The following is a 26157-nucleotide window of genomic DNA, read 5'->3' as shown; positions in this document are numbered from 1 at the left end:
TGAGCTACAGAGTGAGCCACTATCTTAAAAAATTATTTATTTTATTAATTTTTATGATATTTTATTGATGCATAATAGATACACATAGTTTGGGGTACATGTGATAATGTATTCGTATAATTTGTTAAAATCAAATCAGTGTACTTGGGATATTCATCACATTATATGTTTGGCTTTTCTTTAAACTATAATTATTTCAATTCTTCTGTTCTAGCTATTTTGCAGTACACAATAGATAATTGCAAACTGTAGTCATTCCACTGATCTATCTACCACTATGTCTTGTTTCTTCTCTCAAATTGCATATTTATACCCATTAAGGATCTTTTAAAGAGAATTCTGACATTCCCAGTTATGAAAAGACAATCTGATTCTTAGCCTGAGCTGACAGCTCTTGTTGAAGCCTGCTCATTCTGGATCTTTTATTCATTTACTGGAGAATGACCAACAGAAGCTCTGACCAGTGTTCAACCTTTTGTAAATTCTGAGCAGAAAATAAATTGTATGAATAGGGCATTTCTTTTTCTGTTCACTTATGAAATCTTATAGGTCTGTATCAATAGTTGGTATGATGCACCAGTTTAAATTATACATGAAGTCCTACAATTCTAAATGACCACTTCAACTCCTCATTCACTGTCTCTAAGAGTTTTTATTTCTTCTACAGACCCAGCGAACTCAGCCCCATCCATACTGGATGGGTTTGACCATCGCAAAGCCATGGCTGGGCAGCGTGTGGAGCTGCCTTGCAAAGCGCTTGGGCACCCTGAGCCAGATTACCGCTGGCTGAAGGACAACATGCCCCTGGAACTTTCAGGAAGGTTCCAGAAGACCGTCACGGGGCTGCTCATTGCGAACATTCGCCCCTCGGACTCAGGCAGCTATGTGTGTGAAGTGTCCAACAGATACGGAACGGCTAAGGTGATAGGCCGCCTGTACGTGAAACGTAAGTTGGACGGTAACTTGCAAAGGTGGTGTTGGCTTCCATCGATGGAGCTCCTGTTATAATCGAATCACCATGTTTTCTCTGTAGCTTTCCATTAACTCCCAAAAGAGTCCAGCTGAGATCAACAGAAACCTCATTTTACAGATGTGAAAATTAATGCTCAGATGAATTCCCCAAGGTTACACAACTGGAGAGTCTTAGGTGTCAGATTTGATTTGAAGTCTGTCTGATCCCCAAATCTCTGTGAGTTCCATTAGGCCACAGACTATTACATTTCCAAGATACGATTTCAAGATAACACTTCCTAGCTGATGAATTCACAAAAGCCAGTCTCTCTAAAAATGAACCGAGCGAGAGGGTAGGATTGTTCTTTCAGCACAAGTGATGATAGCCAATCAAAGCAGTTGTCCTTTGTCTGTTTCCAGACCATTTCTGCATTAAATTTCTAAATAAGGCTATTAGCCAAAGTATGGGGCTCAAACATACCCAAATATTAGACTTGTGCCTGGTATTTTAGATCATCTACTCCAAATATGATGGATATATTTGATCTTCCATTGATTATTGATTGCCTTGGCTGCCTTGAGGAATGTGTTGAGAAGGATACTGAAGGCAGATTTGGAGGAAGGAGGGATGTGATTGCAGGGTCACAATCGAATCTACTCAAACACCGTCAATTTTGCTCATGCAGAAACCAAATTAAAGTGAATTACTCAAGATCACATGGCCAGAAAAGGAAGGCAGAGCCTTGGTCAGAGAGGAGGTCTTAGTTGCCAATATAATGCTCCTTTTTTGAAAATATATTTTTACTTGATGAACTAAATTGAACAGATTTAACCACAGGAATCTCACACTGAAAATAGAAGTGTTTTCTTACTTCCCCCTCCACCTCCCCGCCCAGCCCTAGCCCTGTTTAGGGAACTTTCTCTTCAATGTCAACTGAGTGTAGACTGCCTTAGAGAATATATTTATACCAGCCTAAGAGAATATATTTACATTAAATATCCAAATGACTATCTGGAACAGGCTGTCTAACCTGAGTCCTGCAAATATTTGAACATGTTTAGTCTGAGATTAGAAAGAAATGGATGATAAAATCCACAGTTACACTTCTATGCTGAAGAATCATGTGGATAAAATATGCAGCATTGGACAGCCAGCCACAGGCTCAAAGTCTCTTCTATGTTGAAAGACCTCTCCTAGCTCCCTGTTCTCTGCTGAATAAAGTTTATATCTTAGGATAGTACTGAAGGCATCTCAAGCAAATCTGTCTGGTCTTATTTCCCCTTGTTTTGCATTAAAACCCACTTATGGCCGGGCGCGGTGGTTCGCGCCTGTAATCCCAGCTATTTGGGAGGCTGAGGCAGGAGAATGGCATGAACCTGGGAGGTGGAGCTTGCAGTGAGTGAGATCTCACCACTGCACTCCAGCCTGGGTGACAGAGCAAGATTCCATCTCAAAAAAAAAAAAAAATTTGCAACCTCAGGCATAAATGGGATAATAAAAACCTATTCCTGCTAAATCTAACTTCTTCCTAATTCCTGCACAAACCATTCCTTTCCTTATTGCAAGTCACATTACTAATGTTGCTTCCTCCACATAAAAGATTATTTCCTAATACTTGATTATCTAACACTTCCCATCTCTCTTAGCCTCCATCCGCAAAGATGTGTTGTTCCCCATTTTCCTCCTGTCTCCTTCTCAACTCAGAGTGTGTTACTGCTCTTTCTCTAAAGGCGTTTATCGCTACCTATATTTTAAAAGCCTTTATTATTAATGTGCTTATTGTTATCATTGTTCTCTTCTTCCACATCTAGGTGATTCTCCAATGCTTCTGGAATGTTCTCTGCCTCCCTTCTGACTGCTTCTTCTAGCTGCAGAAGAAAACAGATTCCTCGTTCCCGTCTCTCTTCTCTATTGGAAAGCATTCTCTTGGACTCCAGATTCAGAACTGTCTCCTTGTGAAGCTCTTCCCTTTTCCTTAGGCTCTGTTTCATTTGTAGAGCTCCAAATTCCTTGCCTCTGAAAATAAGCTCTGAATCTGTACTTGTAGCCTTTGGCTTCCTTCCTGAGTGTCAGACAAGTGTGTCAACCAGCTTTCAGAAATTTCGCTGGCACTTCAAAACAACAGTGTCGGATACCAAACTAAACTCTCCACCACCTCTTCCTTCCAAGTGGCTCTTGTTATTATTACCAGCATCTTCCTCCCTGTCATCCATCAGATGCAAACATGAAATCTTGGGTGCTCTTTAAGCCTTTCCTTTCTACATCCTGCCAAGTCCTGCCATGTCCTGCCGAGTCCTGCCAAGTGATACAAATTGAATCTCACAGTTACTCAGCTCTGTTCTCAACTTCTGTCCTGCCTTAGATTGGATCTTAATTGTACCTACACTAGACATGTGTAATGTCTTCACTGACCAGTTTTCCTCGCCCTCATTTGTCAAAAGACCTTTGACCTAGTGATTCCATTAAAAGTATGTTTGAACTGGGTGCAATGGCTTGTGCCTGTAGTCCCAGCTACCCAGGAGGCTGCGGCAGAAAGGAGGAGGAGTTTCAGGCTACAGTGAGCTATGATTGTGCCACTGCACTCCAGCCTAGGTGACAGAGCAAGGCCCTGTTTCCGGGAAAAAAAAGACTTATTTGCTAAGCATTTTTGAATGCCTTCTTTAGTTATCTTTGTTTAATTCCAAACTCTCAGAGATTCTCTGTTGCATCCAAAATGAATCAGAAACCCCCAGACATGCCCCTGCTCCCTGCCTTAATTCATGTGGTTCCCAATCTCTGTGATTCCTTCTTTCTATTCTGACTGGTCTCAGTTCTATGCATCCCTGATATCTGGATTTCCTGCTCTTTCCAACCACCCTCCTCCATATGTGCTATCTCTCTAATGGCCCTTGCATCACTCTGGTTGGTTATTACAGCCGTTTATTGCCTTTTCTTATCAACCTAGAAGACTGAGCTCCTTGAAAACAAAGTGTGGTGAGATGAAAAGTTAGAAACAACTGGAGTAAAAAAACTTTTTTCACCCACTTTTTGATGGGGTTGTTTTTTTCTTATAAATTTGTTTAAGTTCCTTGAGAATTCTGGATATTAGATCTCAGTCAGATGGATAGATTGCAAACATTTTCTCCCATTCTGTAGGTTGCCTGTTCACTCTGTTGATAGTTTCTTTTGCTGAGTAGAAGCTTATTAGTTTAATTAGATCCCATTTGTCAATTTTGGCTTTTGTTGCAGTTGCTTTTGGTGTTGTAGTCATGAAGTCTTTGTCCATGCATATGTCCTGAATGTTATTGCCTAGGTTTTTTCTAGCATTTTTATGGTTTTAGGTTTTACATTTAAATCTTCAATCCACCTTCAGTTAATTTTTGTATAAGGTGTAAACAAACCTGTACGTTCAGCACATGTATCCCAGAACTTAAAGTGAAATAATAACACTAGGAAAAGGAGAAGATTACCAGAATGGATTAAAAAACAAATCTTAGCCATCTGCCATCTACAAGAGATGTTTGTTAATTTAAAAGATGTATTTATCTGTCTTCTGTCCTCCATGTGCGTCTGTTAAGCAATCAGAGGCATTAAGATCTTTGTTTTTCTATATGTCATTTGCCATTTTTGCTGTCTGCCTTAAAGAATTTCTCTTTATTTTTGGTTTTCTGTAATTTGTAATATGACTAGACAGGATTTTCATCAGATTTTTCCTGCTCAGCACTTTCTGACCTTTAAAAATCTGTAACTCTATGTCTTTCACCAAAAATTTTGTTTTGTTTTGTTTTGCCATTTACCTGTTGATTGGATTTGGCTGAGTTACTTAAGCTCTCTGAATAACCATTTTCTGTTTTCTAAAATGGAGATAACACAAAAATTACAGGATTAGGAGGAGACTGACTTCAATGACCTATGAAAGGTAGTCAATAATTTTATAGCACATGCTAGTTGCACCATAAATATTATTCCATTTTTCTTGCCTGTGAGTTTAACCTCATCCTTAGCACATGACAGATGCTCAGTGAATGCTTTCTACATTGGATTAGGGTTGTTGAATTGAAAACATGGGAAGGTGAGGATGAAAGTTTCATCCCTGTCTAAATCACTCAGCCTCATTTTAAAGAAAATCTCAGTTTCATGGTCACAAATTCTAATACCAACCTATTTGTTGGTTGGTTTGTTTGTTTTTTCCCCACAATTGTGTGTTATTGGCCCTTGGTAAACCACATATGGCATATGAGTGAGTATACATGTGTGTGAGAATGGCCCAGGGTAAACCCACCAGTGCCACCTTGGGAAAAGGCAAATTAGGATTTAGGATTTATATGTTCAATGTTCAATACTTATGTCACTATTGGTAGCCAGCGCATTGCATTTTTTTTTTTTTTTTTTTTTGAGACAGAATCTCACTCTGTCGCCCAGGCTGGAGTGCAGTGGCACAATCTTGGCTCACTGCAAGCTCCACCTCCCAGGTTCATGCCATTCTCCTGCCTCAGCCTCCCAGGTACCTGCAACTACAGGTGCCCCCCACCACGCCCGACTAATTTTTTGTATTTTTAGTAGAGATGGGATTTCACCGTGTTAGCCAGGATGGTCTCGATCTCCTGATACCGTGATCTGCCCGCCTCGGCCTCCCAAAGTGCTGGGATTAGAGGCGTGAGTCACTGTGCCCGGCCTGCATTTCTTATTGTCAGTGGATTTATATCAACATCCTCACATAGACTCAGTGAGAAGGCAGTTTGACCAACATTATTCCATTTGTTGCATAGAGAAATAAAGCCAGAAATAAAAAATAGCGAAGAGGATGTTCCCAAACAAAATGTTCCTCTGTGAAATAATGTGGCTGGTAGGAACTGTATGGAGTATGACTGCAGTGATGCACTTGCTTTGTTGAAAGTCCAGCCTGTTGTCCAAATGCTATCTAGTGATGTTTTTACCTTTTGTTTCTCTCTCTCTTACTAAAACCTCCAGAGCCACTGAAAGCCACCATCAGTCCCAGGAAGGTTAAAAGCAGCGTGGGTAGCCAAGTTTCCTTGTCCTGCACCGTGACAGGAACTGAGGACCAGGAACTCTCCTGGTACCGCAATGGTGAAATCCTCAACCCTGGAAAAAATGTGAGGATCACAGGGATCAACCACGAAAACCTTATTATGGATCACATGGTCAAAAGTGACGGGGGCGCATACCAGTGCTTTGTGCGCAAGGACAAGCTGTCCGCTCAAGACTATGTGCAGGTGGTCCTTGAAGGTCAGTGGGCCTCGTTACAGGGTATGGCTGAAAAAGAACCCAAACCCAGAGCACTCAGAAAAGAAGAAGACAGGGCAAAGCAGTGCTGATCGCTCAGTTCTGGGCTCTCTGTCTGTCTCACCAGCTACTACTCTACCCTAATTTTTCAAGCTAAATCAGGCAAATGGGAGAGAAAGTTCTGATGAGAATGAAATTGTTTCATATTAGAAGTAATGTAAAGTAACATAAATGTTACCCACTCATTAGTTGTAAGTTATTTGCCAAGATTGAAATCTTAGAAGAAACGACAGTTAAGAGTTTTGTTGATCATTCATCTCTAGACCAGGGTCTTTCAAAGAATGCCTTGCTTGGGGAACTTTTTTCTTATTTTTTTTTTTCTTGAGATGGAGTTTCGCTCTTGTTGCCCAGGCTGGAGTGCAATGGCGCAATCTCAGCTCGTCGCAACCTCCAGCTCCTCAGTTCAACCCGTTCTCCTGCCTCAGCCTCCCGAGTAGCTGGGATTACAGGCATGAGCCACCACACCTGGCCAAGTTTGTATTTTTAGTAGAGATGGCATTTCTCCATGTTGGTCAGGCTGGTCCCAAATTTCTGATGAGGTGATCCGCCTGCCTCAGCCTCCCAAAGTGCTGGGATAACAGGCATCTTGGGAACCTTTTTGTGTGTTGTGGGATCTTTAGCAGCATCTTTGGCCCCTTTCCACTAGATGTATGCTAGGAGCACCTTCCTCCAAGTTGTTACAACCAAAAATGTCTCCAGACATTGCCAGGTGTTCGCTGGGTGGGGTATGGGCAATAGCCTCCAGTGGAGAAGTACAACTTCAGATTCAAAATGAAGAGCGAAATGTCAATACAGTGGTTGGTGGAGTGAAAAAATGGCATCTGTTTGGTGCAGTTATCCCTAGATCCATCCAGATGTTCACAGATTTAAGTAAATGAAATCTGTGAGGAATTATTTTGTGGTATAATAACAGGTTTTAGGTATGTGATACGGTTTGCTTTTTTTTTTTTAACTGGTTACTGCATACTAAATCTTCAAGCTTATCAGTCAGCCAGAGAAAGCTATCACGGGCAACATATATTTATCACTACATGATTGAACTGGTTTCTATCTATGTATTTGTGTGTATCGTTGGAAATTATGTCCTTCTATATAATTTAAAGTTCATCTGATATCAATTGATTAAAATAATAAAATGATTTTGATATAGCCTAAAGGGAGAACAAATAAAACACATTGATATATGAAAATAAGTTTAAATATATCTTGATTATAAGAGCGTATTTCTGTTATTCTTTTTTAACCTTAGCTAATTTTTTAAGAAGTCGCAGGCTTAGCAATGAGATTCCTATTTTGATTCAGTCGTTTCATTGCAGACAGTGAGCTTTTTAAAGCAGAGGTGAAATTAGCTGAAAGCATGGTATTCATATTAAATGCCTGACACTGTGTTCCGTATAATAATTAAGTGAAGAAAGTAATCAATTTGTGCAGAACCAGTTTGCTAATGATGATGCACTCTAGTCCTTACATAGTCACTATTTTTAGATTCTTTGTAGAAAAAGGAGAGATTACCTGTCTAGGCCCAGTTACCTCGGCAACCATTTCGTGCAACTAAGAAAACCTAAAGACCATATTGATAATCCATAATGATGTCAGAAGAGTTCAGGTTATCAGAGTGACAGCAAGAAAGATTTCAAAGACACTCAGGTCTCCCTGGGAAAATAATGTCTGCTTTCATCTCCAAAAGAGCCTGTCACTTGAACTAAAAAGGGGGCCGAGGAGCACCGCCAGCACACTCGCGGATTTAGTTGTCGCATGTCAGCTTCCATTCAGGACAAGAAGCTTCACTTTATTTTTTTCTCTTCTGAGAGATGACAGTGCTAATGTAGCAAAAGAAAGCAGAAATGGAATTACAAATATCTAGTACCTGCTTTAAAAGAATGTCTGGCTAATTTCCTGTGGAAAACAAAAATACTCCAATTATTCTCACTGAAATAGCGATGGATTAAAGTAAAATAATAAAAATTCATAATACTATGAACTAGGACTGACCACAGATACAATGGAGAATCTGGGAATATTTCCTATGAGGCTATAAAATGGAATTTAATAATTATAGGTTCAGGATAAAACCGTAATACCTGGAAAATGGAATGATTTTTTGAAAAGAATAATAAAGGTTTCCAGTTCTGGCAATGGTAAAATAGCATATATCAGACTAACTCCCAAGATGACAAAAAACAAGAAACTTTGGGAAAAGCTAAAGTATATATAGACACTTGAGAGACACCAAACGCAAATTGGGGAGTGTCCTCTTCCACTGGGGACACATCTGAACTCCAGAAACGGGGGGGAGAATGCAAGTGTGCAATAAAAAAAAAATTAGACGTACAAAAAACAGGACTCGGCCGGGCGCGGTGGCTCAAGCCTGTAATCCCAGCACTTTGGGAGGCCGAGACGGGCGGATCACGAGGTCAGGAGATCGAGACCATCCTGGCTAACATGGTGAAACCCCGTCTCTACTAAAAAATACAAAAAACTAGCCGGGCGAGGTGGCGGGCGCCTGTAATCCCAGCTACTCGGGAGGCTGAGGCAGGAGAATGGCGTAAACCCGGGAGGCGGAGCTTGCAGTGAGCTGAGATCCGGCCACTGCACTCCAGCCCGGGCGACAGAGCGAGACTCTGTCTCAAAACAGAACAAAAAAAAAAACAGGACTCTGCAACCAAAGGACACAAGACAAAGCAGGCAGTAGAAACAAATCATGAGAGGACCCAGACGTTAGAACTGGCAGACAAGGACTTTACAGCTGCTATTTAAAATATGTTCAATAACTTACAGGAAAATATGGACTGAAAGAGTGAACGTATGGGAAAGACCAACAGAGAAATTGAAACGGTAGAAAAAAATCTATAGAAATGAAAAAAATCACCATATTTGGTTTAATACAAAATTAGAGAAGGAAGAAGAAAGTATCTGTGAACTTGAAGATAAATCTTAGAAAATTATCCAATCTGAAGCATGGGGAGAAAGAAGACTACAAAGAAAATGATTAGAGCTTCAGTGACAAGTAGGACATCATCAGCTAACCTGACAGACACATATGATTAGAGACCAAGAAAAATAGGAGACGGAATGTGGAAGAAAAAAGTATTCAAAGAGATAATGACCTTAGTTTTATCAACTTTGGCATAAAAGTAAGGTTGCAGATCTAAGAAACTCAGCACACTCCAAAAATAAACACAAAGAAAATTCTATGTCAGTACATCAGAGTTAAGCTGCTGAAAACTAAAGATAAAGAGGAAAACTTAAAAATCTGAGGGAGGAAAAATATTACATAAAGGGGACATCAAGAACAAATGGTAGATGATTCATCAGATATTTTGGAGGACAGGAGACAATGGAGCAACATCTTTAAAATATTGAAGAGAAAACCAAAGACACAAGCCCTGCCAACATAGACTTCTATAGCAAAAAACCCAACAACAACAGGCTTTAAAAATGAAGGCAAAATAAAGATATTTTCAGTAATAAAAAGGTGAAAGAATATGATGTCAGCAGCCCTGCACATTAGGAAATGATAAATGAAGTCATGCCGGATGTAGAGAATGAACACTTACATCTGTAGGATATAGATAACATGGAACAGAAACGGAACATAAAATGGAAACATATCTATAGGAACAAATACCATGAGAAATGGTAAACATATTAGTAAATATTTAGCAAAATTGTGTTTTATTTTTTAATTTCTTTAAACAATTGATGATTATAACATTATAAAATTACCACACTTGGCCCTGTGCTGTGGTTCACACCTGTAATCCCAGCATTTTAGGAAGCGGAGATAGGCGGCTCACTTGAGGTCAGGAGTTTGAGACCAGCCTGGCCAACATGGCAAAATCCTGTCTCTACTAAAAATACAAAAACTAGCCAGGTGTGGTGGCACGTGCCTGTAATCCCAAATACAGGCAGAAGCAGGAGAATAGATTGAACCCAGGAGGTGAAGGTTGCAGTGAACCGAGATCCGGCTACTGCACTCCAGCCTGGGCGACAGAGTGAGACTCCATCTCTAAAAGTACAATACAATACAATACAATACAATACAATACAATACAATACCAACACTTTATTATAGAGTTAATATAATAAATAGATGTAATAGCACAAAGAGCAGAATTATTTGTTGCAAGTTTCTTATATTTCACATAAAGTACTGCAATCTTAACTTTCAGTAGATGTAATTTGAAACATGCACACCCACATAGATATACATATAGATGTGTATGTGTGTAAATGGAGCTTATCTTATAAATGCAAGATTGGAAGAACATTAAAAATCTGATCTGTGTAAGTGACTATATTAATAGAATAAGGGAGCAAATCCAATTGATTATCTCAATATATACAGAAAAAAATCATTTGATGAAACTTGCATCCATTCAGCATAAAGAATCTCCAGCAAACTGGAGACTCTGGAGAGCATCCTTGACCAGATAATTGGCATCTGTGAACAATCTACAGCTAAAAATCATACTTACTGGTTAAACACTAAATGTTTTTCCTTTAAGATTGAGACCAAGGCAAGGATGCCCACATCCACCACTTCTATTCAACATTATATTAGCAGCCCTAGTTAGACTTGAGTAGAAATAAAATACATGGAGTTTGGAAAGGGAAAATTTGCAGATGTCTTAATTACAGGCATTGTTATTTACAAAGAATATGCCAAGGAAACAATAAAGCAATTTCTAAAAGTGAGTTTAAAAAGTCATTGGATATAAGAGTGATATACAAAATGCAATTTTATTTCTATATACTCAGAACAAACAATTGGAAACTAATATTTTGAAACTTTCATTTACAATAACATAAAACATAAGACAGGAATATATTTAAAATAAATGTGAAAGATTTCAACATACAAAACTCTGCTAATATAAAATTGAAATATACAGCTAAACGCATTTTACAAAAGCCACGGAATTATGAAGGACACGTGAAATAAATCCAGTACTCCTAAGCCTTAATGACTGATCACAGACAATGAATAGCAATCATGATGACATCTAACTTCTTCGTAAAATTAAACACAGGACGTGATGAGGCAACGTCTGCAGTGTGTTAAAGACAAAAGCATCGATTTTGCATGCTAATATTTTAAAGTTTTCTTTTTCATCTCTGACAGTAAGAGACAAAATGCTTACAACCCAAGGACACTGCAGTATGCTACTTATGAGCATATCCTGGAGAAAACAAACTCCAGGGCCTTCTCCAGCCACCTGAAACATGAGCTGGAATGAATAAGTGAGATTCAGGAATTTGGGAAGGAGTAGATGGTAGAGGGGTGGAGGGAAGAGCTGCAGCACAGCCCCACCATCATGAAGACCCTACATAACTGGCCTCCCCGGCCAAGAACTAGGCCCCAAGGTTTTGGGGGAATGAGTGGCACTTTCCTCAAGGATATTTGGAACTATTAACCATTAACTGTTGCCTTTCCCTGATGGAATTGCAAGCTATCCTAAATTTTGCTCCCTCCTTCGTTTTTGTTTATAATACTTTCCAATTTCCAAGAAGAAAGATATTCAAAAATGGAGATATATTTTTTATAATAAAAATTAAAAACTAAAAAAAAAATCTAGTCATTCTTATCTTTCGTTATGGGACAACCCTTTAACTGAACACAAAAATTCTTTTAAAAAATAAAAAATGTCCCCTCCAGCAAGGTCTCTTACCAGACTCAGAAATCCTGTGGCATGTGATTACAATTATGTCAAAATGACCCACTTATGCCTAGAAAAAATGTGTCACAGTGTTGATTTGTATGCCTGAGGCTGGCTGACCTATTGGTAACTTCTCTTCTTTCATACATTTCCTTTAATATGCATGTATTTCTTTTTATAAATGGAGAAACATATATAAAAGAAACATACATTTGTAACTATATATAATAAGAGAAAAAACCCATATGGATGATAGAAAAATAATGGAATATTAAAAGTTGATCTATGTAAACATACTGAAAATTTCTATGGAGACTTCTCTAAGATTAAGATCCTAGTTTGCCTACGACAGTTCAGGGTCATGCCTGTTCTCTTGGCATAATTAGTAGTCGTTTCTCTTTCAGCCTCAAAAGTGTCCCAGGTTGGATGTTAAATTATATGACCAGCCTACTTAAGTTACTTTTAGAGATATTTAAAACATGCTGAAGTACCCACCCTACTTAAGGGATCTTTAGAGGTTTTTAAATACACGGCATTTAATGCAAACTTTATTTAGCTTCTGCCCATTCTCAGAGACTTCATGGAAGTTTGCATGCAGTTCCCATTTGTAATTAAAGCTGTAAAAGAGGATTTCTTATGAGAAAATGATGAAGATGAGATCATCAATCTCCCAATAGTTTCCTTTATTCCTGTAAACAATTCCCTAGTGAGAAAAACCCAAATACCTTGAGGAAGTATTAGGTTGGTGCAAAAGTATTTGCTGTTTTGGCCATTACTTTTTGCAATCACTCTTGCACCAACCTAACAGATAAAGTGACTGTTTGTGGGGGTGAGCGGGTGTGGATTTTCCCTCTGTGTATAACTTTGGGTGAGGAAACACCAGTTTTAAACTAGGGACTTCTTAGGAGCTGTCACTGTTTAACCCAAACATCTGAGTTGTCAGGAAATATAGCAACAGTTCATGAAAGCTTGCTAATGCTGTGCTTACCTGTTTTGAAAATAGTGAACTCTTGTTCTGATTAACGTTTTGCTTTATCAATAAAACCAGACCTTTTTGGTAATGTTGAACAACTATGACATCTACCTCCTAGACATTAAAGAAATGTACTTGGAAGTTCTTTAATTATTTGTATGTGCCACTTTTTTCCATAATTTGTTTTCCTGCAGATGGAACTCCCAAAATTATTTCTGCCTTTAGTGAAAAGGTGGTGAGTCCGGCAGAGCCGGTTTCCCTTATGTGCAACGTGAAGGGAACACCTTTGCCCACGATCACGTGGACGCTGGACGACGACCCCATTCTCAAGGGTGGCAGTCACCGCATCAGCCAGATGATCACGTCGGAGGGGAACGTGGTCAGCTACCTGAACATCTCCAGCTCCCAGGTCCGGGACGGGGGAGTCTACCGCTGCACTGCCAACAACTCGGCGGGAGTCGTCCTGTACCAGGCTCGAATAAACGTAAGAGGTGCTTGTCAAATCAGCTCCTCAAAAAAACACACATAACTCATTGTAGTGGAGAAGAAGATTTCTGCATGCACCGAGCTGGGTCTTGGAATGCCAGAATGGATTAACTGTTGCTTTCCATTTCCTACCCTCTCCTTCCTACTCAGGAATGGCGCTGACTGGGTTAATGTTGGAAATGGCATTTCGGTTTCTGTAGTCAGCTTGTTCTTTTTTACTGTAGATCCGTTCACCTGATGTTTCCTTTCCTGGTTTATGCTCTGCATGCCCTTTCCCTTCTCCTTCTCTTCGGTTCTTCCACATTCATGGTAAACCTTCGTGTACATGGTATTAAACTTACATTCATGCTGCAACGTGGCGTAACCTCCATTGTCATCCTGGATTTTACAGAGAGAGTTAAACAATTGATCAATGGCTGCCAGTATTTTCACCAAAAGTGCATGATTGTCCAGTGTAGACTAGTTGCTTTCTATTAATTAAATTGCCTTTTATCTTGTAATTTTTAATTCAAAACATTTTCATAGAAGTAGCAGATAAAGTATTTAACATTCAATTCATTTGAATTTAAGAAAAGAAAAAGAAAAACCTTCTTTGTAGAAAATGCCACATGCAAAAATATTTGTTTAACTGAAAAAGATGTGCTTACATGAATAGAATCTACATTTTTAACTCAAGGAAAAGCGTCCCCATTTCCCCACATGAGATGTACCCTTAAATTATTTTCAAGAGTTTCTTTGTGTCTCTCCAGGGCCTGCAAGCATTCGACCAATGAAAAACATCACAGCAATAGCGGGACGGGACACATATATTCACTGTCGTGTGATTGGCTACCCGTATTACTCCATTAAATGGTACAAGAACTCTAACCTGCTTCCTTTCAACCACCGCCAAGTGGCATTTGAGAACAATGGAACTCTTAAACTTTCGGATGTGCAAAAGGAAGTGGACGAGGGGGAGTACACGTGCAACGTGTTGGTTCAACCACAACTCTCCACCAGCCAGAGCGTCCACGTGACCGTGAAAGGTAAGCCCGGTTCTTCTGGTTCCCACACATCTCATTCCAAAGCCCGACTACTTCCCAGACCAATGATTTGAAGTCGGGTAATCTAAGATCTGCTTATTTAGAGCAGGATAATTGTACAGGGTGAAGAATGACAGAGAACATGAGATGTCCTCTTTACTACTGACTGAATCTTCACAGGACCTTTAATTGTTCTAATTTTCTCTCCAGGTGGAATTTTGGCTTGGTTTTCCGGAGGGCATGTGTTGTTAACATTACAACAGAAAAAAAAAAAAAGGAGCACATCATTGGCTTGGTTATCTAGTCGTCTTTCAGATAATTTTTAAATAGATAACTTTCTTTTCCTCAAACCTGCTAAAAGCAAGGTCTCTTAGAATGTAACTGGAAGGGATTTTCTGTATTGGATGAGGACTTCAAACAAATGTCTTATCTTCTGTAGATGTGCAGGTCAAAGCAACAACATAGAAATTATATGTTTAAAGGATTCCACAGAGCGTTTTTCTCATTAAATTATTCTTTGCATCATGTCATGGACTGTTGTGGAATCTACCCGTCAGGATGATCTTTAGAGATCCTGCATTTCAACTACAGTTTCCTTACCAGAAAAATCAATAGGGTGATCAGACTCATCCAAGGATACACAGCTTTGTAGTGGCAGAACCTTAGAAAGACTCATTTCTTCTATTCTCCAAGTCAGTTTCCTGAGCTCAATATGAAATAAAATTGTTTCAATTATGTAAAGAATCTACCTGAGGTAGGTCCTAGGAATAGAACCAATATGTTATAAAACTATTTCCAAAACCTGTGGGTGTTGCTTCTAGCCACACTGAGCTGCCTTCCTGAGCTGTCCAATGTATCTCCCCAAGTACCAATAATTGGCTTTTAGTTGCCCTTGTTACAAAGTTGCATAGGTTTCCTGTGGTCTTTCCCAACCTTCTTTTCCCACCCACCCTGTGAGTTTTACTTTTTTGAGAACACCTACAAACACACACACACACGAAAATAATAATATATGTATGTTATTATTATGGGGCATATATATATTGCATACATTATATATTGTAGAATATGTATTGTGTATTGTATATTAGATATGCCTGCACATAATTATAAATTGGTTTTTAATAACCATGTACCTTGAGAATTTCCTCAAATCACTAGATATTCTTGGTAAACCAGGCTGGTAATAGCTGCTTAAACGTTCGTTTTGTGCTTGTGTTTATTCTTTAATTCTCATTTACAGAACATCTGCTTCATGCCAGGCACTACTCCAGACATGGAGGAATGCAATAATGAAAAAGGTCTGCAAAGTCCTTCCCCTCATTGACTCTCTTCTCAGTCAGGAGAGAGAAACAATAAACAAATAAAACAAGTGAATAAACCAGAAAACACCTAATGATACTCCATACTATGCAGAGAATTAAAACATGGCAGTATCTTAATGGTTCATTATAATAGTCAGATGCCATATCAACACATTTTCTGTACTCTGCCATCTTTTTTCATTTTATTTTTTTTGAGACAGAGTCTCGCTGTGTCGCCCAGGCTGGAGTGCAGTGGTGCGATCTCGGCTCACTGCAAGCTCCGCCTTCTGGGTTCATACCATTCTCCTGCTACAGGCGCCTGCCACCATGCCCGGCTTTTTTGTATTTTTAGTAGAAACGGGGTTTCACCCTGTTAGCCAGGATGGTCTCAATCTCCTGACCTCGTGATCCACCCGCCTCGGCCTCCCAAAGTGCTGGGATTACAGGCGTGAGCCACTGTGCCCTGCCTGTACTCTGCTATCTTAAAATTCACTGCTCTATCATACCCTTGGAAGGAATGTTTTACCCACACATGATTTTGTAACATAAAAAGTTGATCATTTGGAAGTAATTGGTTCACCGTGTTATGCAGATCTTCCAAATGTTGATACAATTTGTTGTACAATATCAAAATATCACAACTACTAACATTACCATGATCTCATCAGAAGGTCTTCAAGTAAACTGTCAAGTTCATGCTGATGGACACAAGTTTTCTAAAATTCTATTCTTTCTTGAAAGATTCAATTTTATTATTTATAATAAACACCATCAATTGTAATCGTAGGAGTGATGGGCTCATTTCTCTGTAAGAAATTGTTTGACAAATAGAAAAGACTGCATAACTATTGTTTTTAGGTAGCCATTCTTTTAAGAAAGAAATGGAATCCCATGAAAAAGAAAAAAAGCAGCTGCTCGAATTTGCAACTTAAGCAAGCACAGACATACTCTGGCATGAAGTATGACATTCACGTCAGACATACTCTGACATGAAGAAGACAGCCCCATGCTGCTCCGGAGGCAGAGGAAACGCTGTGCCTTCTTCCCATTTTATTACATAGGACATACAGCATTAAAAATAACATGAGCTTTAGGGTAAAAATGTGATAAAGCTGTTATTTTTCTTGTTTCATTAAGTGTCTGTAAACGAATCTGGCATTTTTAAAAAACCAACTCAGACTCTGCGTTGGTAAACAGTACAATGAATAGTCATCTTGTTAGTGTCACTGCTGGGATTCATGGTAAGGCTCAGCGGTCCCACCGACCATGGCTTTTTCTCCAACGGTGCAAATATCAGCACCATGAGAAAGGCAAACAGCACCTCAGCATTGTCATGAAAATGATTTTCTTCTTAGAAATCACCTAAAATGGTCTCAGGGATCCCTACAGGTCTGTGAGCTACATTTTGAAAACATCTAATACAGTGCTAAAATTTGAGTTTATTTCTAATGTTTGACCATTACAAATAAGGTATCAAATGAACTTCTTTATGCATTGGCCTTTGTCTGATTTTAAGATTTTTTTTTCAAGAAAAATTTCCAGAAGTATGTCCATTGAATAAATAGGTATAATATTTTAATGTAATTTTTAAGAAACATAAATGTAAACAAAAGCTCTTTGAATCGTTAACTTTTGCTCTTTAAATTTGCCAGATCATTATAAATCAATGTATTCATCTTGATTCTTTTGAAGTGACAGAAACCAATTCAAACTAGCTTATGGCCAAAAGAATAATTTATTGTCTCTTATAAATAATATATTTATGATTTTAGGAAATAATTCTGTTGAATAATTTTGTCTTCAGCAACTTCTTTTCTTCTAAACACATATCATATAGTATAAAACTTGTCAGCTCCTTTGCAAGTACTTGCAAACATAGGAAGGAAAATATTATTTTATGTGATATTTTATTGCCTGGAAAGAAATGGCAGTTGTTGGGATTTGAGGCTTGCAAAATTTATCAGAATAGTCAGGAAAAGCTGCCTTGAAAAAGTGAGCCTTTGAGCAAAGATGTGGAGGGGTTTGAGACAGTTCATAGGTAAAGGGAAGAGATAGAACCACGATGTTCAGAATTTGCCTGGCAAGCTTGAGGAATAACAGAAAGGCTGGTGTGACGGGAGCCAACTGAACAAGAAAACGCTAAGAGGTCCTGAGTCAGAAGGAGCAGGACCTTTTCATCGGGGACTTACTAGATCAGGACTTCGGTTTTCAGGACATGGGGTTTTCTGCTGAGTGAGATGGGGGCTTTACTGTATGACTTTAAACAGAAAAGTCACATGGCCAGACTAAGGTTTTAAAAGGATGCTTTTAGCCAGGTATGGTAGGACAAGCCTGTAGTCCCAGCTACTCCAGAGGCTGAGACAGGAGAATACTTCGAGTCCAGTAGTTTGAGGTTGTGGTGCACTGTATTTGCACCTGTGAATAGCCATTGCACTCCAACCTGGGCAACATAGTGAGACCCCATCTCTAAAAAAGAAGAATAAGGATGCATCTGATTCTTGTGCTGAGAATCGTCTATGCAGGGAAAGGGAGCAAGTAGAATGACCTGTTGGAAAGTGAATCCAAGTGAGAGATGGTGGTGGGGGAGAGCAGAGGAGGTGATGGGTAGAAGACAGACTCTAGATCTATGTGGAAGGTCTTATTCAATCGGTTTTCCTAGTGGTTGGATACAGGTGTGAGGAAAATAAAAACATCAAGAATCAGGTCAGGCTTCTGACCTGAGTATCAGGAAGAATGGCATTGCTTTCTACTGAGTGAGCAGAAGATGCAGTGGACCAGTTTAAGGAAGATGATGAGGAGTCTAGTTATCGATGTGTTGAGATTGAAATACACACTAAACAAGTAAGTGGATGCTCTCAGTAGGAAATTAGATATGGGAGAGTAGAGTTCAGGAATCCAGGCTGCAGATCTAGGGACATCAGTGAACAGATGATGCTCAACACCACAGCGTGGGTGGGACCCTCATGGGACTTCGTGCACCACACTGCAGGTTTTAACTTCGTGTGGACAGGCTGCCCCAGCCCCCAGTCAGGCTCACATTAGAACCTTTCACCAAATAGCCGAAGATAAAGTGCGACAAAAATTCAAGCAAGGATTGTTTGAAATGTAAGTTTATCTCTTTTTAGATTTCCCAGATTGGCACAGATCCATGTATTGACTATGACCCTATTGGTTGCAAGGTGCAAGAACCCAAATTACCTTTGCTTCAACAGCCAAGTGCAGAGGCACACTGCTGTAATCCCAGCTACTTGGGAGGCCTAGGTGTGATGTGGTACGCAACTGTAGTTCCAGCTACTCCAGAGACTGAGACAGGAAATTGGCTTGAGGCCAGGAGTGCGAGGCTGCCGTGAACTACTTCCAAAACACAGTAACATTTATACCCTATTCACAATCTTAGCATTTACTCAGAACTTAGAAGTGTAAACAAATTGACTTCTGAACATTTACATTTATGTTTTAAAATTTTTTCATCTCAGCGCTTTGGGAGACGGAGGCAGGAGGATCACTTGAGGCCAGGAGTTCAAGATCAGCCTGGCCACCATAGCAAAACCCGGTCTCTACTAAAAATACAAAAAGTAGCCAGGCATGGTGGCACGCACCTGTAATCCTAGCTATTCGGGTGGCTGAGGAGGGAGGATATCTTGAACCCAGGAGGCGGAGGTTGCAGTGAGCCAAGATAGCACCACTGCACTCCAGACTGGGTGACAGAGCAAGACTCTGTCTCAAAAATGATAATAATAATAATAATAATAAATCAACAAATAAAATGTTTTAAAAAGAAATATTAATATGTAAATTAAATTATACTCCAATGGTCAGGATTGTAGTTCATCAAGGCTTTTTAAAAATTCACAACCGAGTATTAGGGGAGGAAAATAAGAAATCAGCTAAATTTTAGGAAAGGACTTAGATTTTTGGCTCTCCCTGTGGGTTAGGATTGAAAGACTTTCTTAGTCTTTTCATGTAAATGCAGCTCCACTGCCTTTCCTGGGAGACCACACAGTGACTATTTCACCCAGCTAATTTTGGAAGAGCAAACCTGAAGCCTTAAAAGTTGGCTTCCTTGGGAAGTAGAAGTGACCCAGTTGATCCCAGCAATATTGCTGCCAACAGTGAAACCAAATTACTGTTATCTTGCCTCCAGGAGGTTCATTTTAAATACTGGATATAGCGGAGAGTATGTGCATATGTGTTTAGATGATATTTGGAAACAATACTATTTTTTCATCATGTCTTTTTTTGATAGTAGTCATAACCCTTTGCTTATTTTAGGGCATATACCTGCAATAAATTTTTTAAATTTCAAAGACTGATATAAACAACATGCTTATTATTGATGGTGGTTGAAGTTTAAGCGGTTCTGAAATATATGTAACTATCCAGAAGTGCAAGTTTGCTGCCCTCAAACATATAGGCGGAAGTAAAAGTCCAAGTCTCTTCTTTCACTTCATTTCAATTTAACAAGCAGATTTATATTTAACACATTTTCAAGCTTTGTCTTCCCCATTTTAGGTGCCACATTGAACTTGAACGGTGCTTAATTGAGTGTTCTAATTGCTGGGGATCAACACTGCCAGGAAAGTTAATTGACTGCGGGATAAAAATGTCACCTTCTATTTATATTTATATAAAACTTTGTAGTTTACAAAACACTTTCATCTGTGTCACCTTAATTAATACAGTGACTCTGTAATGTAGATAAAGCATAATCAGGGAAAGAATAGAAGAGAGATGAGGCTGTGCAGTCTTCCAGTAATACATTCAAGACTCAAACGCAGATGTTTTGATTCTAACACAACCCCATGGTGACTCCCAGAACAATAATTCGTATTGCAGTGGGAAACTGGGGTAGGAGTGGGGAGAAATGAATACAAAGGGTCCTGGAATAAAGCTATTTTAAAAGTCTAGACAGACAACATGTTAAAATGTAGGGCAAAAGATATTGAGGGACTAATTTAAGAGAGAAAGAATTTGTTGAATTGGAGAGAGGAAAAGCAGAGAATGGATTTGGTGAAAGAGGGCAGGTCCGAATGAGAAATGACTCCAGAAGCTTTTGCTTGGGAGATGGAGGGGCTGAGAGCAGTGATGTGGCACCTGAGTGCCTTGGCAAAAGCCTTTGGATGACGGGATTGGTCTAAAGTGCCTGTGTATCACCATTCTGGCTTCAGACCATGGGGATTTAAAACAATAGACAGGAAAGCAGACTAAAATTCATAGAGAAAGATAGTTAAAATTACAGGTAAATAAATGTCTAAGAAGCACCAAGCTTTCAGAGTTATATTTTATAAGGATTTTTAAAAGTTAATGTTTGCCAGTAGTGAGATGAAATGGCCATGCTAGGAATGCAGAGAACAACCAGAAACATCCACTTTTACATGTTTCATTCAGTGTCTATATTTGTGGCAATTTCCCATTTTAATGTACCACAATTTTTTTTATAACCCTGTCTTCCTTCAAATCGAAGGGAGAATTAGATGTCACTGCCAGGGTTTCCAGCTCTTGTGTCGGTGGCACTTTGTGTACCATAGCCCAACAGGAACACTGCTCTGCACATTTTGATGTTAAAATCCTGCTTCCATGCAGCTTTTTGTCCTGTGCTGCATCTCGTCTGTCACCATAACGTCTTGCTGGATTGCTGTTGGTGCAAGTGGGGAAATGAATGCTGAGTTAAAAATAGTGCTGTGAGTTTGTCGGCTCACCTTCCACTCGAGGTGAGCGGCTGGGGATGCCGTCTTCTAATGGCATCATTCTTCAAGGGCTGACAACAGATGTCATCTGGCCTAGGGAAGGGACAGCTTTGTGCACAGAAATAGCCTTGGCAGTTCCCCCAACTCCCGCTTTCAGACATTTGCTCATTAGCTGTTCCAACCTTGGCACTATCAACTTCCACCGAATTCCAAACCCAACTCTGTCAGCAAGGGAAGGTCTTTCATTGTTATTCTGTCCCTTTCTTCCACTTTCTCCTGCTATCTCTTTAGATACTGGAGTTACTTACAATATTGTTTATGGAAAGGACAGCATTTTGAGGTTATTTTTCTATTTTAGTTCCTCATGAAAGTGGAGCAGTGGTTAACTTAGGCTCCAGTTTGCTGGGGTCTTTCGTGTGTAGCCATACACTGCAGTCATCCACAACTTTTTCGTATTTATTTTTCAACAACGACTTGGGAATTGCAGAGCTTCTCTTATGAATAATACAGGAGAAATATAGACCTGGGGAAAAATAGAATGGTAATATATTAAATATTTAATCCTTTTATGTTAATTTATTATTTAAAATGAGAATTTAAATTCTCTTTTTAATTTAATACCCTAATGCAAGAAAAGAAAACTAGTGAAGTGGGAACTTTCACTGTCCTCCCTTTTTAAATGATGCAAGAAAGCACTCATGCTTCAATGCGCTTAAATGCGTGCATTTACTCAGCTACCCTGGGGATTTATGCTCTTAAGTGTCTGCAGAAGAGAAAGGTCCGATATCTGAGCGCAGGACTCAGCCTCTATGGTTTCCTTCAGACAGGTTTGTCCTGGAGGTAGAATGACTTACAATTCCTCTATTCTAGAAATTAAAGCAGATACCTTTCTTTAAAATATAGCATTTTATTAAGTGTTTTATAAGCAATATCTCAAATTACTTTACCCTAGAGGGAAAAAACAGTGTGTAAGATTGGTTTCAATATCAAAGAATGCTATATATATGTATAATATATATTTATTATATATAAATATATGCCTATAATAAATATATATAGTTTACTATGTAAAATATATTCATATAATAAATATATATATTTGATGTTTATTATATGCATAAATATATTTTATATATTGCATATATTATATATTGATTTTAAATGCATATATATGATTTTTTACATTATAAATAAAATGATATGTATTTATTTACGTTTTAAATAAGATGATATGTATTTCCTGTGTATAGTGTAATGTTTTGAAATATAGATCCATTCTGGAATGACTAAATCCGATCAATTAACATATATGTTGCCTCACACAGTTATCATGTTTTTGGTGAGAACACTTTACATTCACTGTCAGCATTTTTCAAGAATACAATAAATTATTAGCTATAGTCACCATGTTGTACAATAGATCTCTTGGACTTTTCCTCCTGAAATTTTGTGTCCTTTGACACACATCTCGCCAGTAACTCCAGCCTTTGGGAACCACAACCATTCTCCGTTCTATAAGATCAACCTTGTTAGATTGCACATATGAGTTAGATGATGTGGTATTTGCCTTTATGTGCCTGGCTTATTTCACTTAATGTAACGTTCTCCAGTTCATCCGTATTGTCACAAAGGGCTACAGTTCACTCTTTCTTAAGGTTGAGTAGTCTTAAGGCTGAAGGTCCTTATTTTGTTTTATTTTTTATTTTTATTATTTATTTATTTATTTTGAGACAGTCTTGCTCTGTCATCAGGCTGGAGTGCAGTGGCGCAATCTCGGCTCACTGCATCCTCTGCCTCCTGGGTTCAAGCAATTCTCCTGCCTCAGCCTCCCGAGTAGCTGGGACTACAGGCATGCACCACTACCCGTAGCTAATTTTTGTATTTTTAGTAGAGATGAGGTTTCACCATGTTGACCAGGATGGTCTCAATCTCTTGACCTCGTGATCTGCCCGCCTTGGCCTCCCAAAGTGCTGGGATTACAGTTGTTTTATTTTAACTCGTCCCTTTTTTTGGTAACCATTGTATATGTATACCATGTATTTTTTAATCCATTCATCTGCTGGTGACCACTTAGCCACTTGATTCCATATCTTGGCTATTGTAAACAATGCCACAATGAACATGGAAGTGTAGATATCTCTTCAACATACTGATTTCATATCCTTTTCATATATACCCAGTAATGGCATTGCTAGAAAATATGGTGGTTCTATTTTTAATTTTTTTGAGGAAGCTCCATGTTGTTTTCTATAGTGAGTATAGTAACTTCCTTTTCTATCAATGCAGTACAAAGCCTGTCTTTTCTCCATATGCTCACCAATGCTTGTTTTTTTCGTGTTTTTGATAATAGCCATTCTAACATGTGTGAGATGATACCTCATTTTGGTTTTTTAGTTTGCATTTCCCTGATAACTAGTGATGTTGAGCATTTTTTTTATAGACCTGTTAGCCATTTGTACGTCTTCTTTTGAGAAATGTTTATTCAGGTTCATTGCCCATGTTTTAATAGCTTCATTGAATTTGCCTATTTTCAAATCAGATTGTTTTCTTGCTATTGCATTGTTTGAATCCTTCGTATATTTTGGATAGTAACCTTTTATCGGATGTATGGTTTGCAAATATATTGTCTCCTTCTATATATAGGTTGTCACTTCATTCACTCTGGTGATTGATTTCCTTTGCCGTGCAGAAGTTTTTTTAGTTTGATGTAATCCCATTGTTCTATTTTTGTATTTGTTGTCCATGCTTTTGGGGTAATAACCAAAAGTCATTGCCTAGAGCAATGTTAGGGAGATTTTCTCCTATATTTTCTCCTACTAATTTCATAGTGTAGGCCCTTCCATTAAGTCTTTAATCCAGTTTGAGTTTAATTGTGTATATGGCATTAGAGACACCATAAATTAGAGATAATGACCTAATTCCATTTTTCTGGTTGTGGATATCTAGTTTTCCCAACGCCATTTACTGAAAAGACCCATTGTGTGTTCTTGTCTCCTAACTTTGCCCTTGTCTTCATTTGGACCTTGTTTAAGAAATTTATGAGTTCATGAAGATGCATTCCTATTTTTTTCTGTATTCTGTGTCTATATTTTTACTGTTTGCATTTAGGCCCTCAACCCCCACTGAGGTTCACAGATATAATTAAGGTGGGGTCCACTTTATTTTCTATCTATATTGAGTCAGTTATCCCAATATTTATTAAGTGACCCATATTTCCTTCTTCTCTCCATCTACCAAGATGCCATGATGGTGTTGTCAGAGGCAGTCTTCGTTCTGTGAAATGTATTAACTACCTTTTTATACCCTTGTCTCACTGTAACATATTTCCGCACTTTACTAAAAAAATGCAGCCTCTTCAAGTCAGTTATTATTAATAAGCAAGCTTCTCAGGAGCAATGACCTTTTGTAAGCCAAAGTCATGAAAAATACTTCTCAAGTAAATAATCTGCTATTACTAACAATCCTCATAAAGAAACTATTGGAAAAATAAGCTAAGTTTTAAAATGAATACCAGTGATTTTATGAATCTTGTTTACTTCTGTTAAGCCTGGTTGTCATCACCTCTGGTTGGGGTCACATGGCTTTACTTCCATCAAAAGTCCATATAAACAAAAATGAAATAATTGCACCTCATCTAGATGATACTTTTCTCTAACTAAATAAGTAAAACATGAGATATGTTTCATTTTCTTGATGCCATGTTGATTCAAATGGTTTTTCTTTTCATATCAAAGATGCAGAAAAGTCACACAGTTTTATTACAGTCTCCTGTATGAAGCTATTGCTGCTGTCAACCAGGGGAGACATAACCTATCATCCTCCTTGGACCATGGTGACTCCAGCTGTTCACGTGTAGAAGTTGTCATGAGTTTTTAAGTTCTTGGTCATTTTCATCTTTAAAGAAACTATCTCAACATAATATGATTATGGCTTTACAATACACTCCATAAAAATAAGTTTAAAGAGACATTTCATATGATTGAAGACTAAAATGACCCCAAGAAATTATCCAGTTCTTTCCACCACATTCCCCTTCAGGTATCTGGTTGACAATATTGCAGGGCATCCATTTTTCTAGAAAGTGCTTTGGAAGGAGACACTGCCATGCTTCTCAGAGCTTGTTTTACTCTTTTACACCCCCAAATTTCAGGTAGTTTATTTTTGCCTTTTTTGTATCCAACTTGCATCTTTTGTGTTTCTCTTTATTATAATGCTACTTTATGCCTTGGGATGTGTTTTTCTTGTTCCTAAAGCATTTTGGTTTTTTTTTCCTCCCTTGGACTTAATAATTTTAAACAATTTTTAGGAAAAAAGTTATTTGCCTTCCTTTTATTTCCTTCTCTCTCTCTCTCTCTCTCTCCTTTTTTTTTTTTTTTTTAAGACAGAGTTTCACTCTTGTTGCCCAGGCTGGAATGTAATGGCATAATCTCATCTCACTGCAACCTCTGCTTCCTGGGTTCAAGCAATTCTCCCACCTCAGCCTCCCAAGTAACTGGGATTACAGGGGTGAGCCACCATGCCCAGCTAATTTTTGTATTTTTAGCAGAGATGGGGTTTCGCTGTGTTGGCCAGGCTGGTCTCAAAGTCGTGACCTCAGGCGATCCTCCCACCTCAGCCTCCCAAAGTGCTGGGATTATAGGCGTGAGCCACTGCACCCAGCCCCCTTACTCTTTATGTTGTTATATTTATGACTCTTTACCTCTTTTCACAATCTAGCAGTCTAAAATAAGCATCCTGTAGAAGAACTACTTTGCTTAAAATCATTGTAGAAAAGTTAGCTACTCTTATCC

General features: G+C 38.7%; 1 protein-coding gene across 1 annotated transcript in view; it reads left to right on the top strand.

The window, feature by feature from the left end:
- The window catches only part of DSCAM (Down syndrome cell adhesion molecule), an 849899-nt gene that overhangs the window by 520096 nt on the left and 303646 nt on the right, over positions 1-26157 (top strand). The window contains exons 5-8 of the mRNA XM_011954055.1: positions 668-946; positions 5903-6178; positions 13063-13359; positions 14104-14379. Of these exons, the coding sequence (XP_011809445.1) occupies positions 668-946; positions 5903-6178; positions 13063-13359; positions 14104-14379 (1128 nt within the window). The remainder of the gene's footprint in view (positions 1-667; positions 947-5902; positions 6179-13062; positions 13360-14103; positions 14380-26157) is intronic.

This window comes from Colobus angolensis, unplaced genomic scaffold, assembly GCF_000951035.1.
Source record: "Colobus angolensis palliatus isolate OR3802 unplaced genomic scaffold, Cang.pa_1.0 Scaffold38, whole genome shotgun sequence".
In the NCBI taxonomy this organism is placed as follows: domain Eukaryota; kingdom Metazoa; phylum Chordata; class Mammalia; order Primates; family Cercopithecidae; genus Colobus; species Colobus angolensis.
Note: the sequence above shows the minus strand (reverse complement) of the source record. Positions and strands in the feature narration are given on the sequence as shown.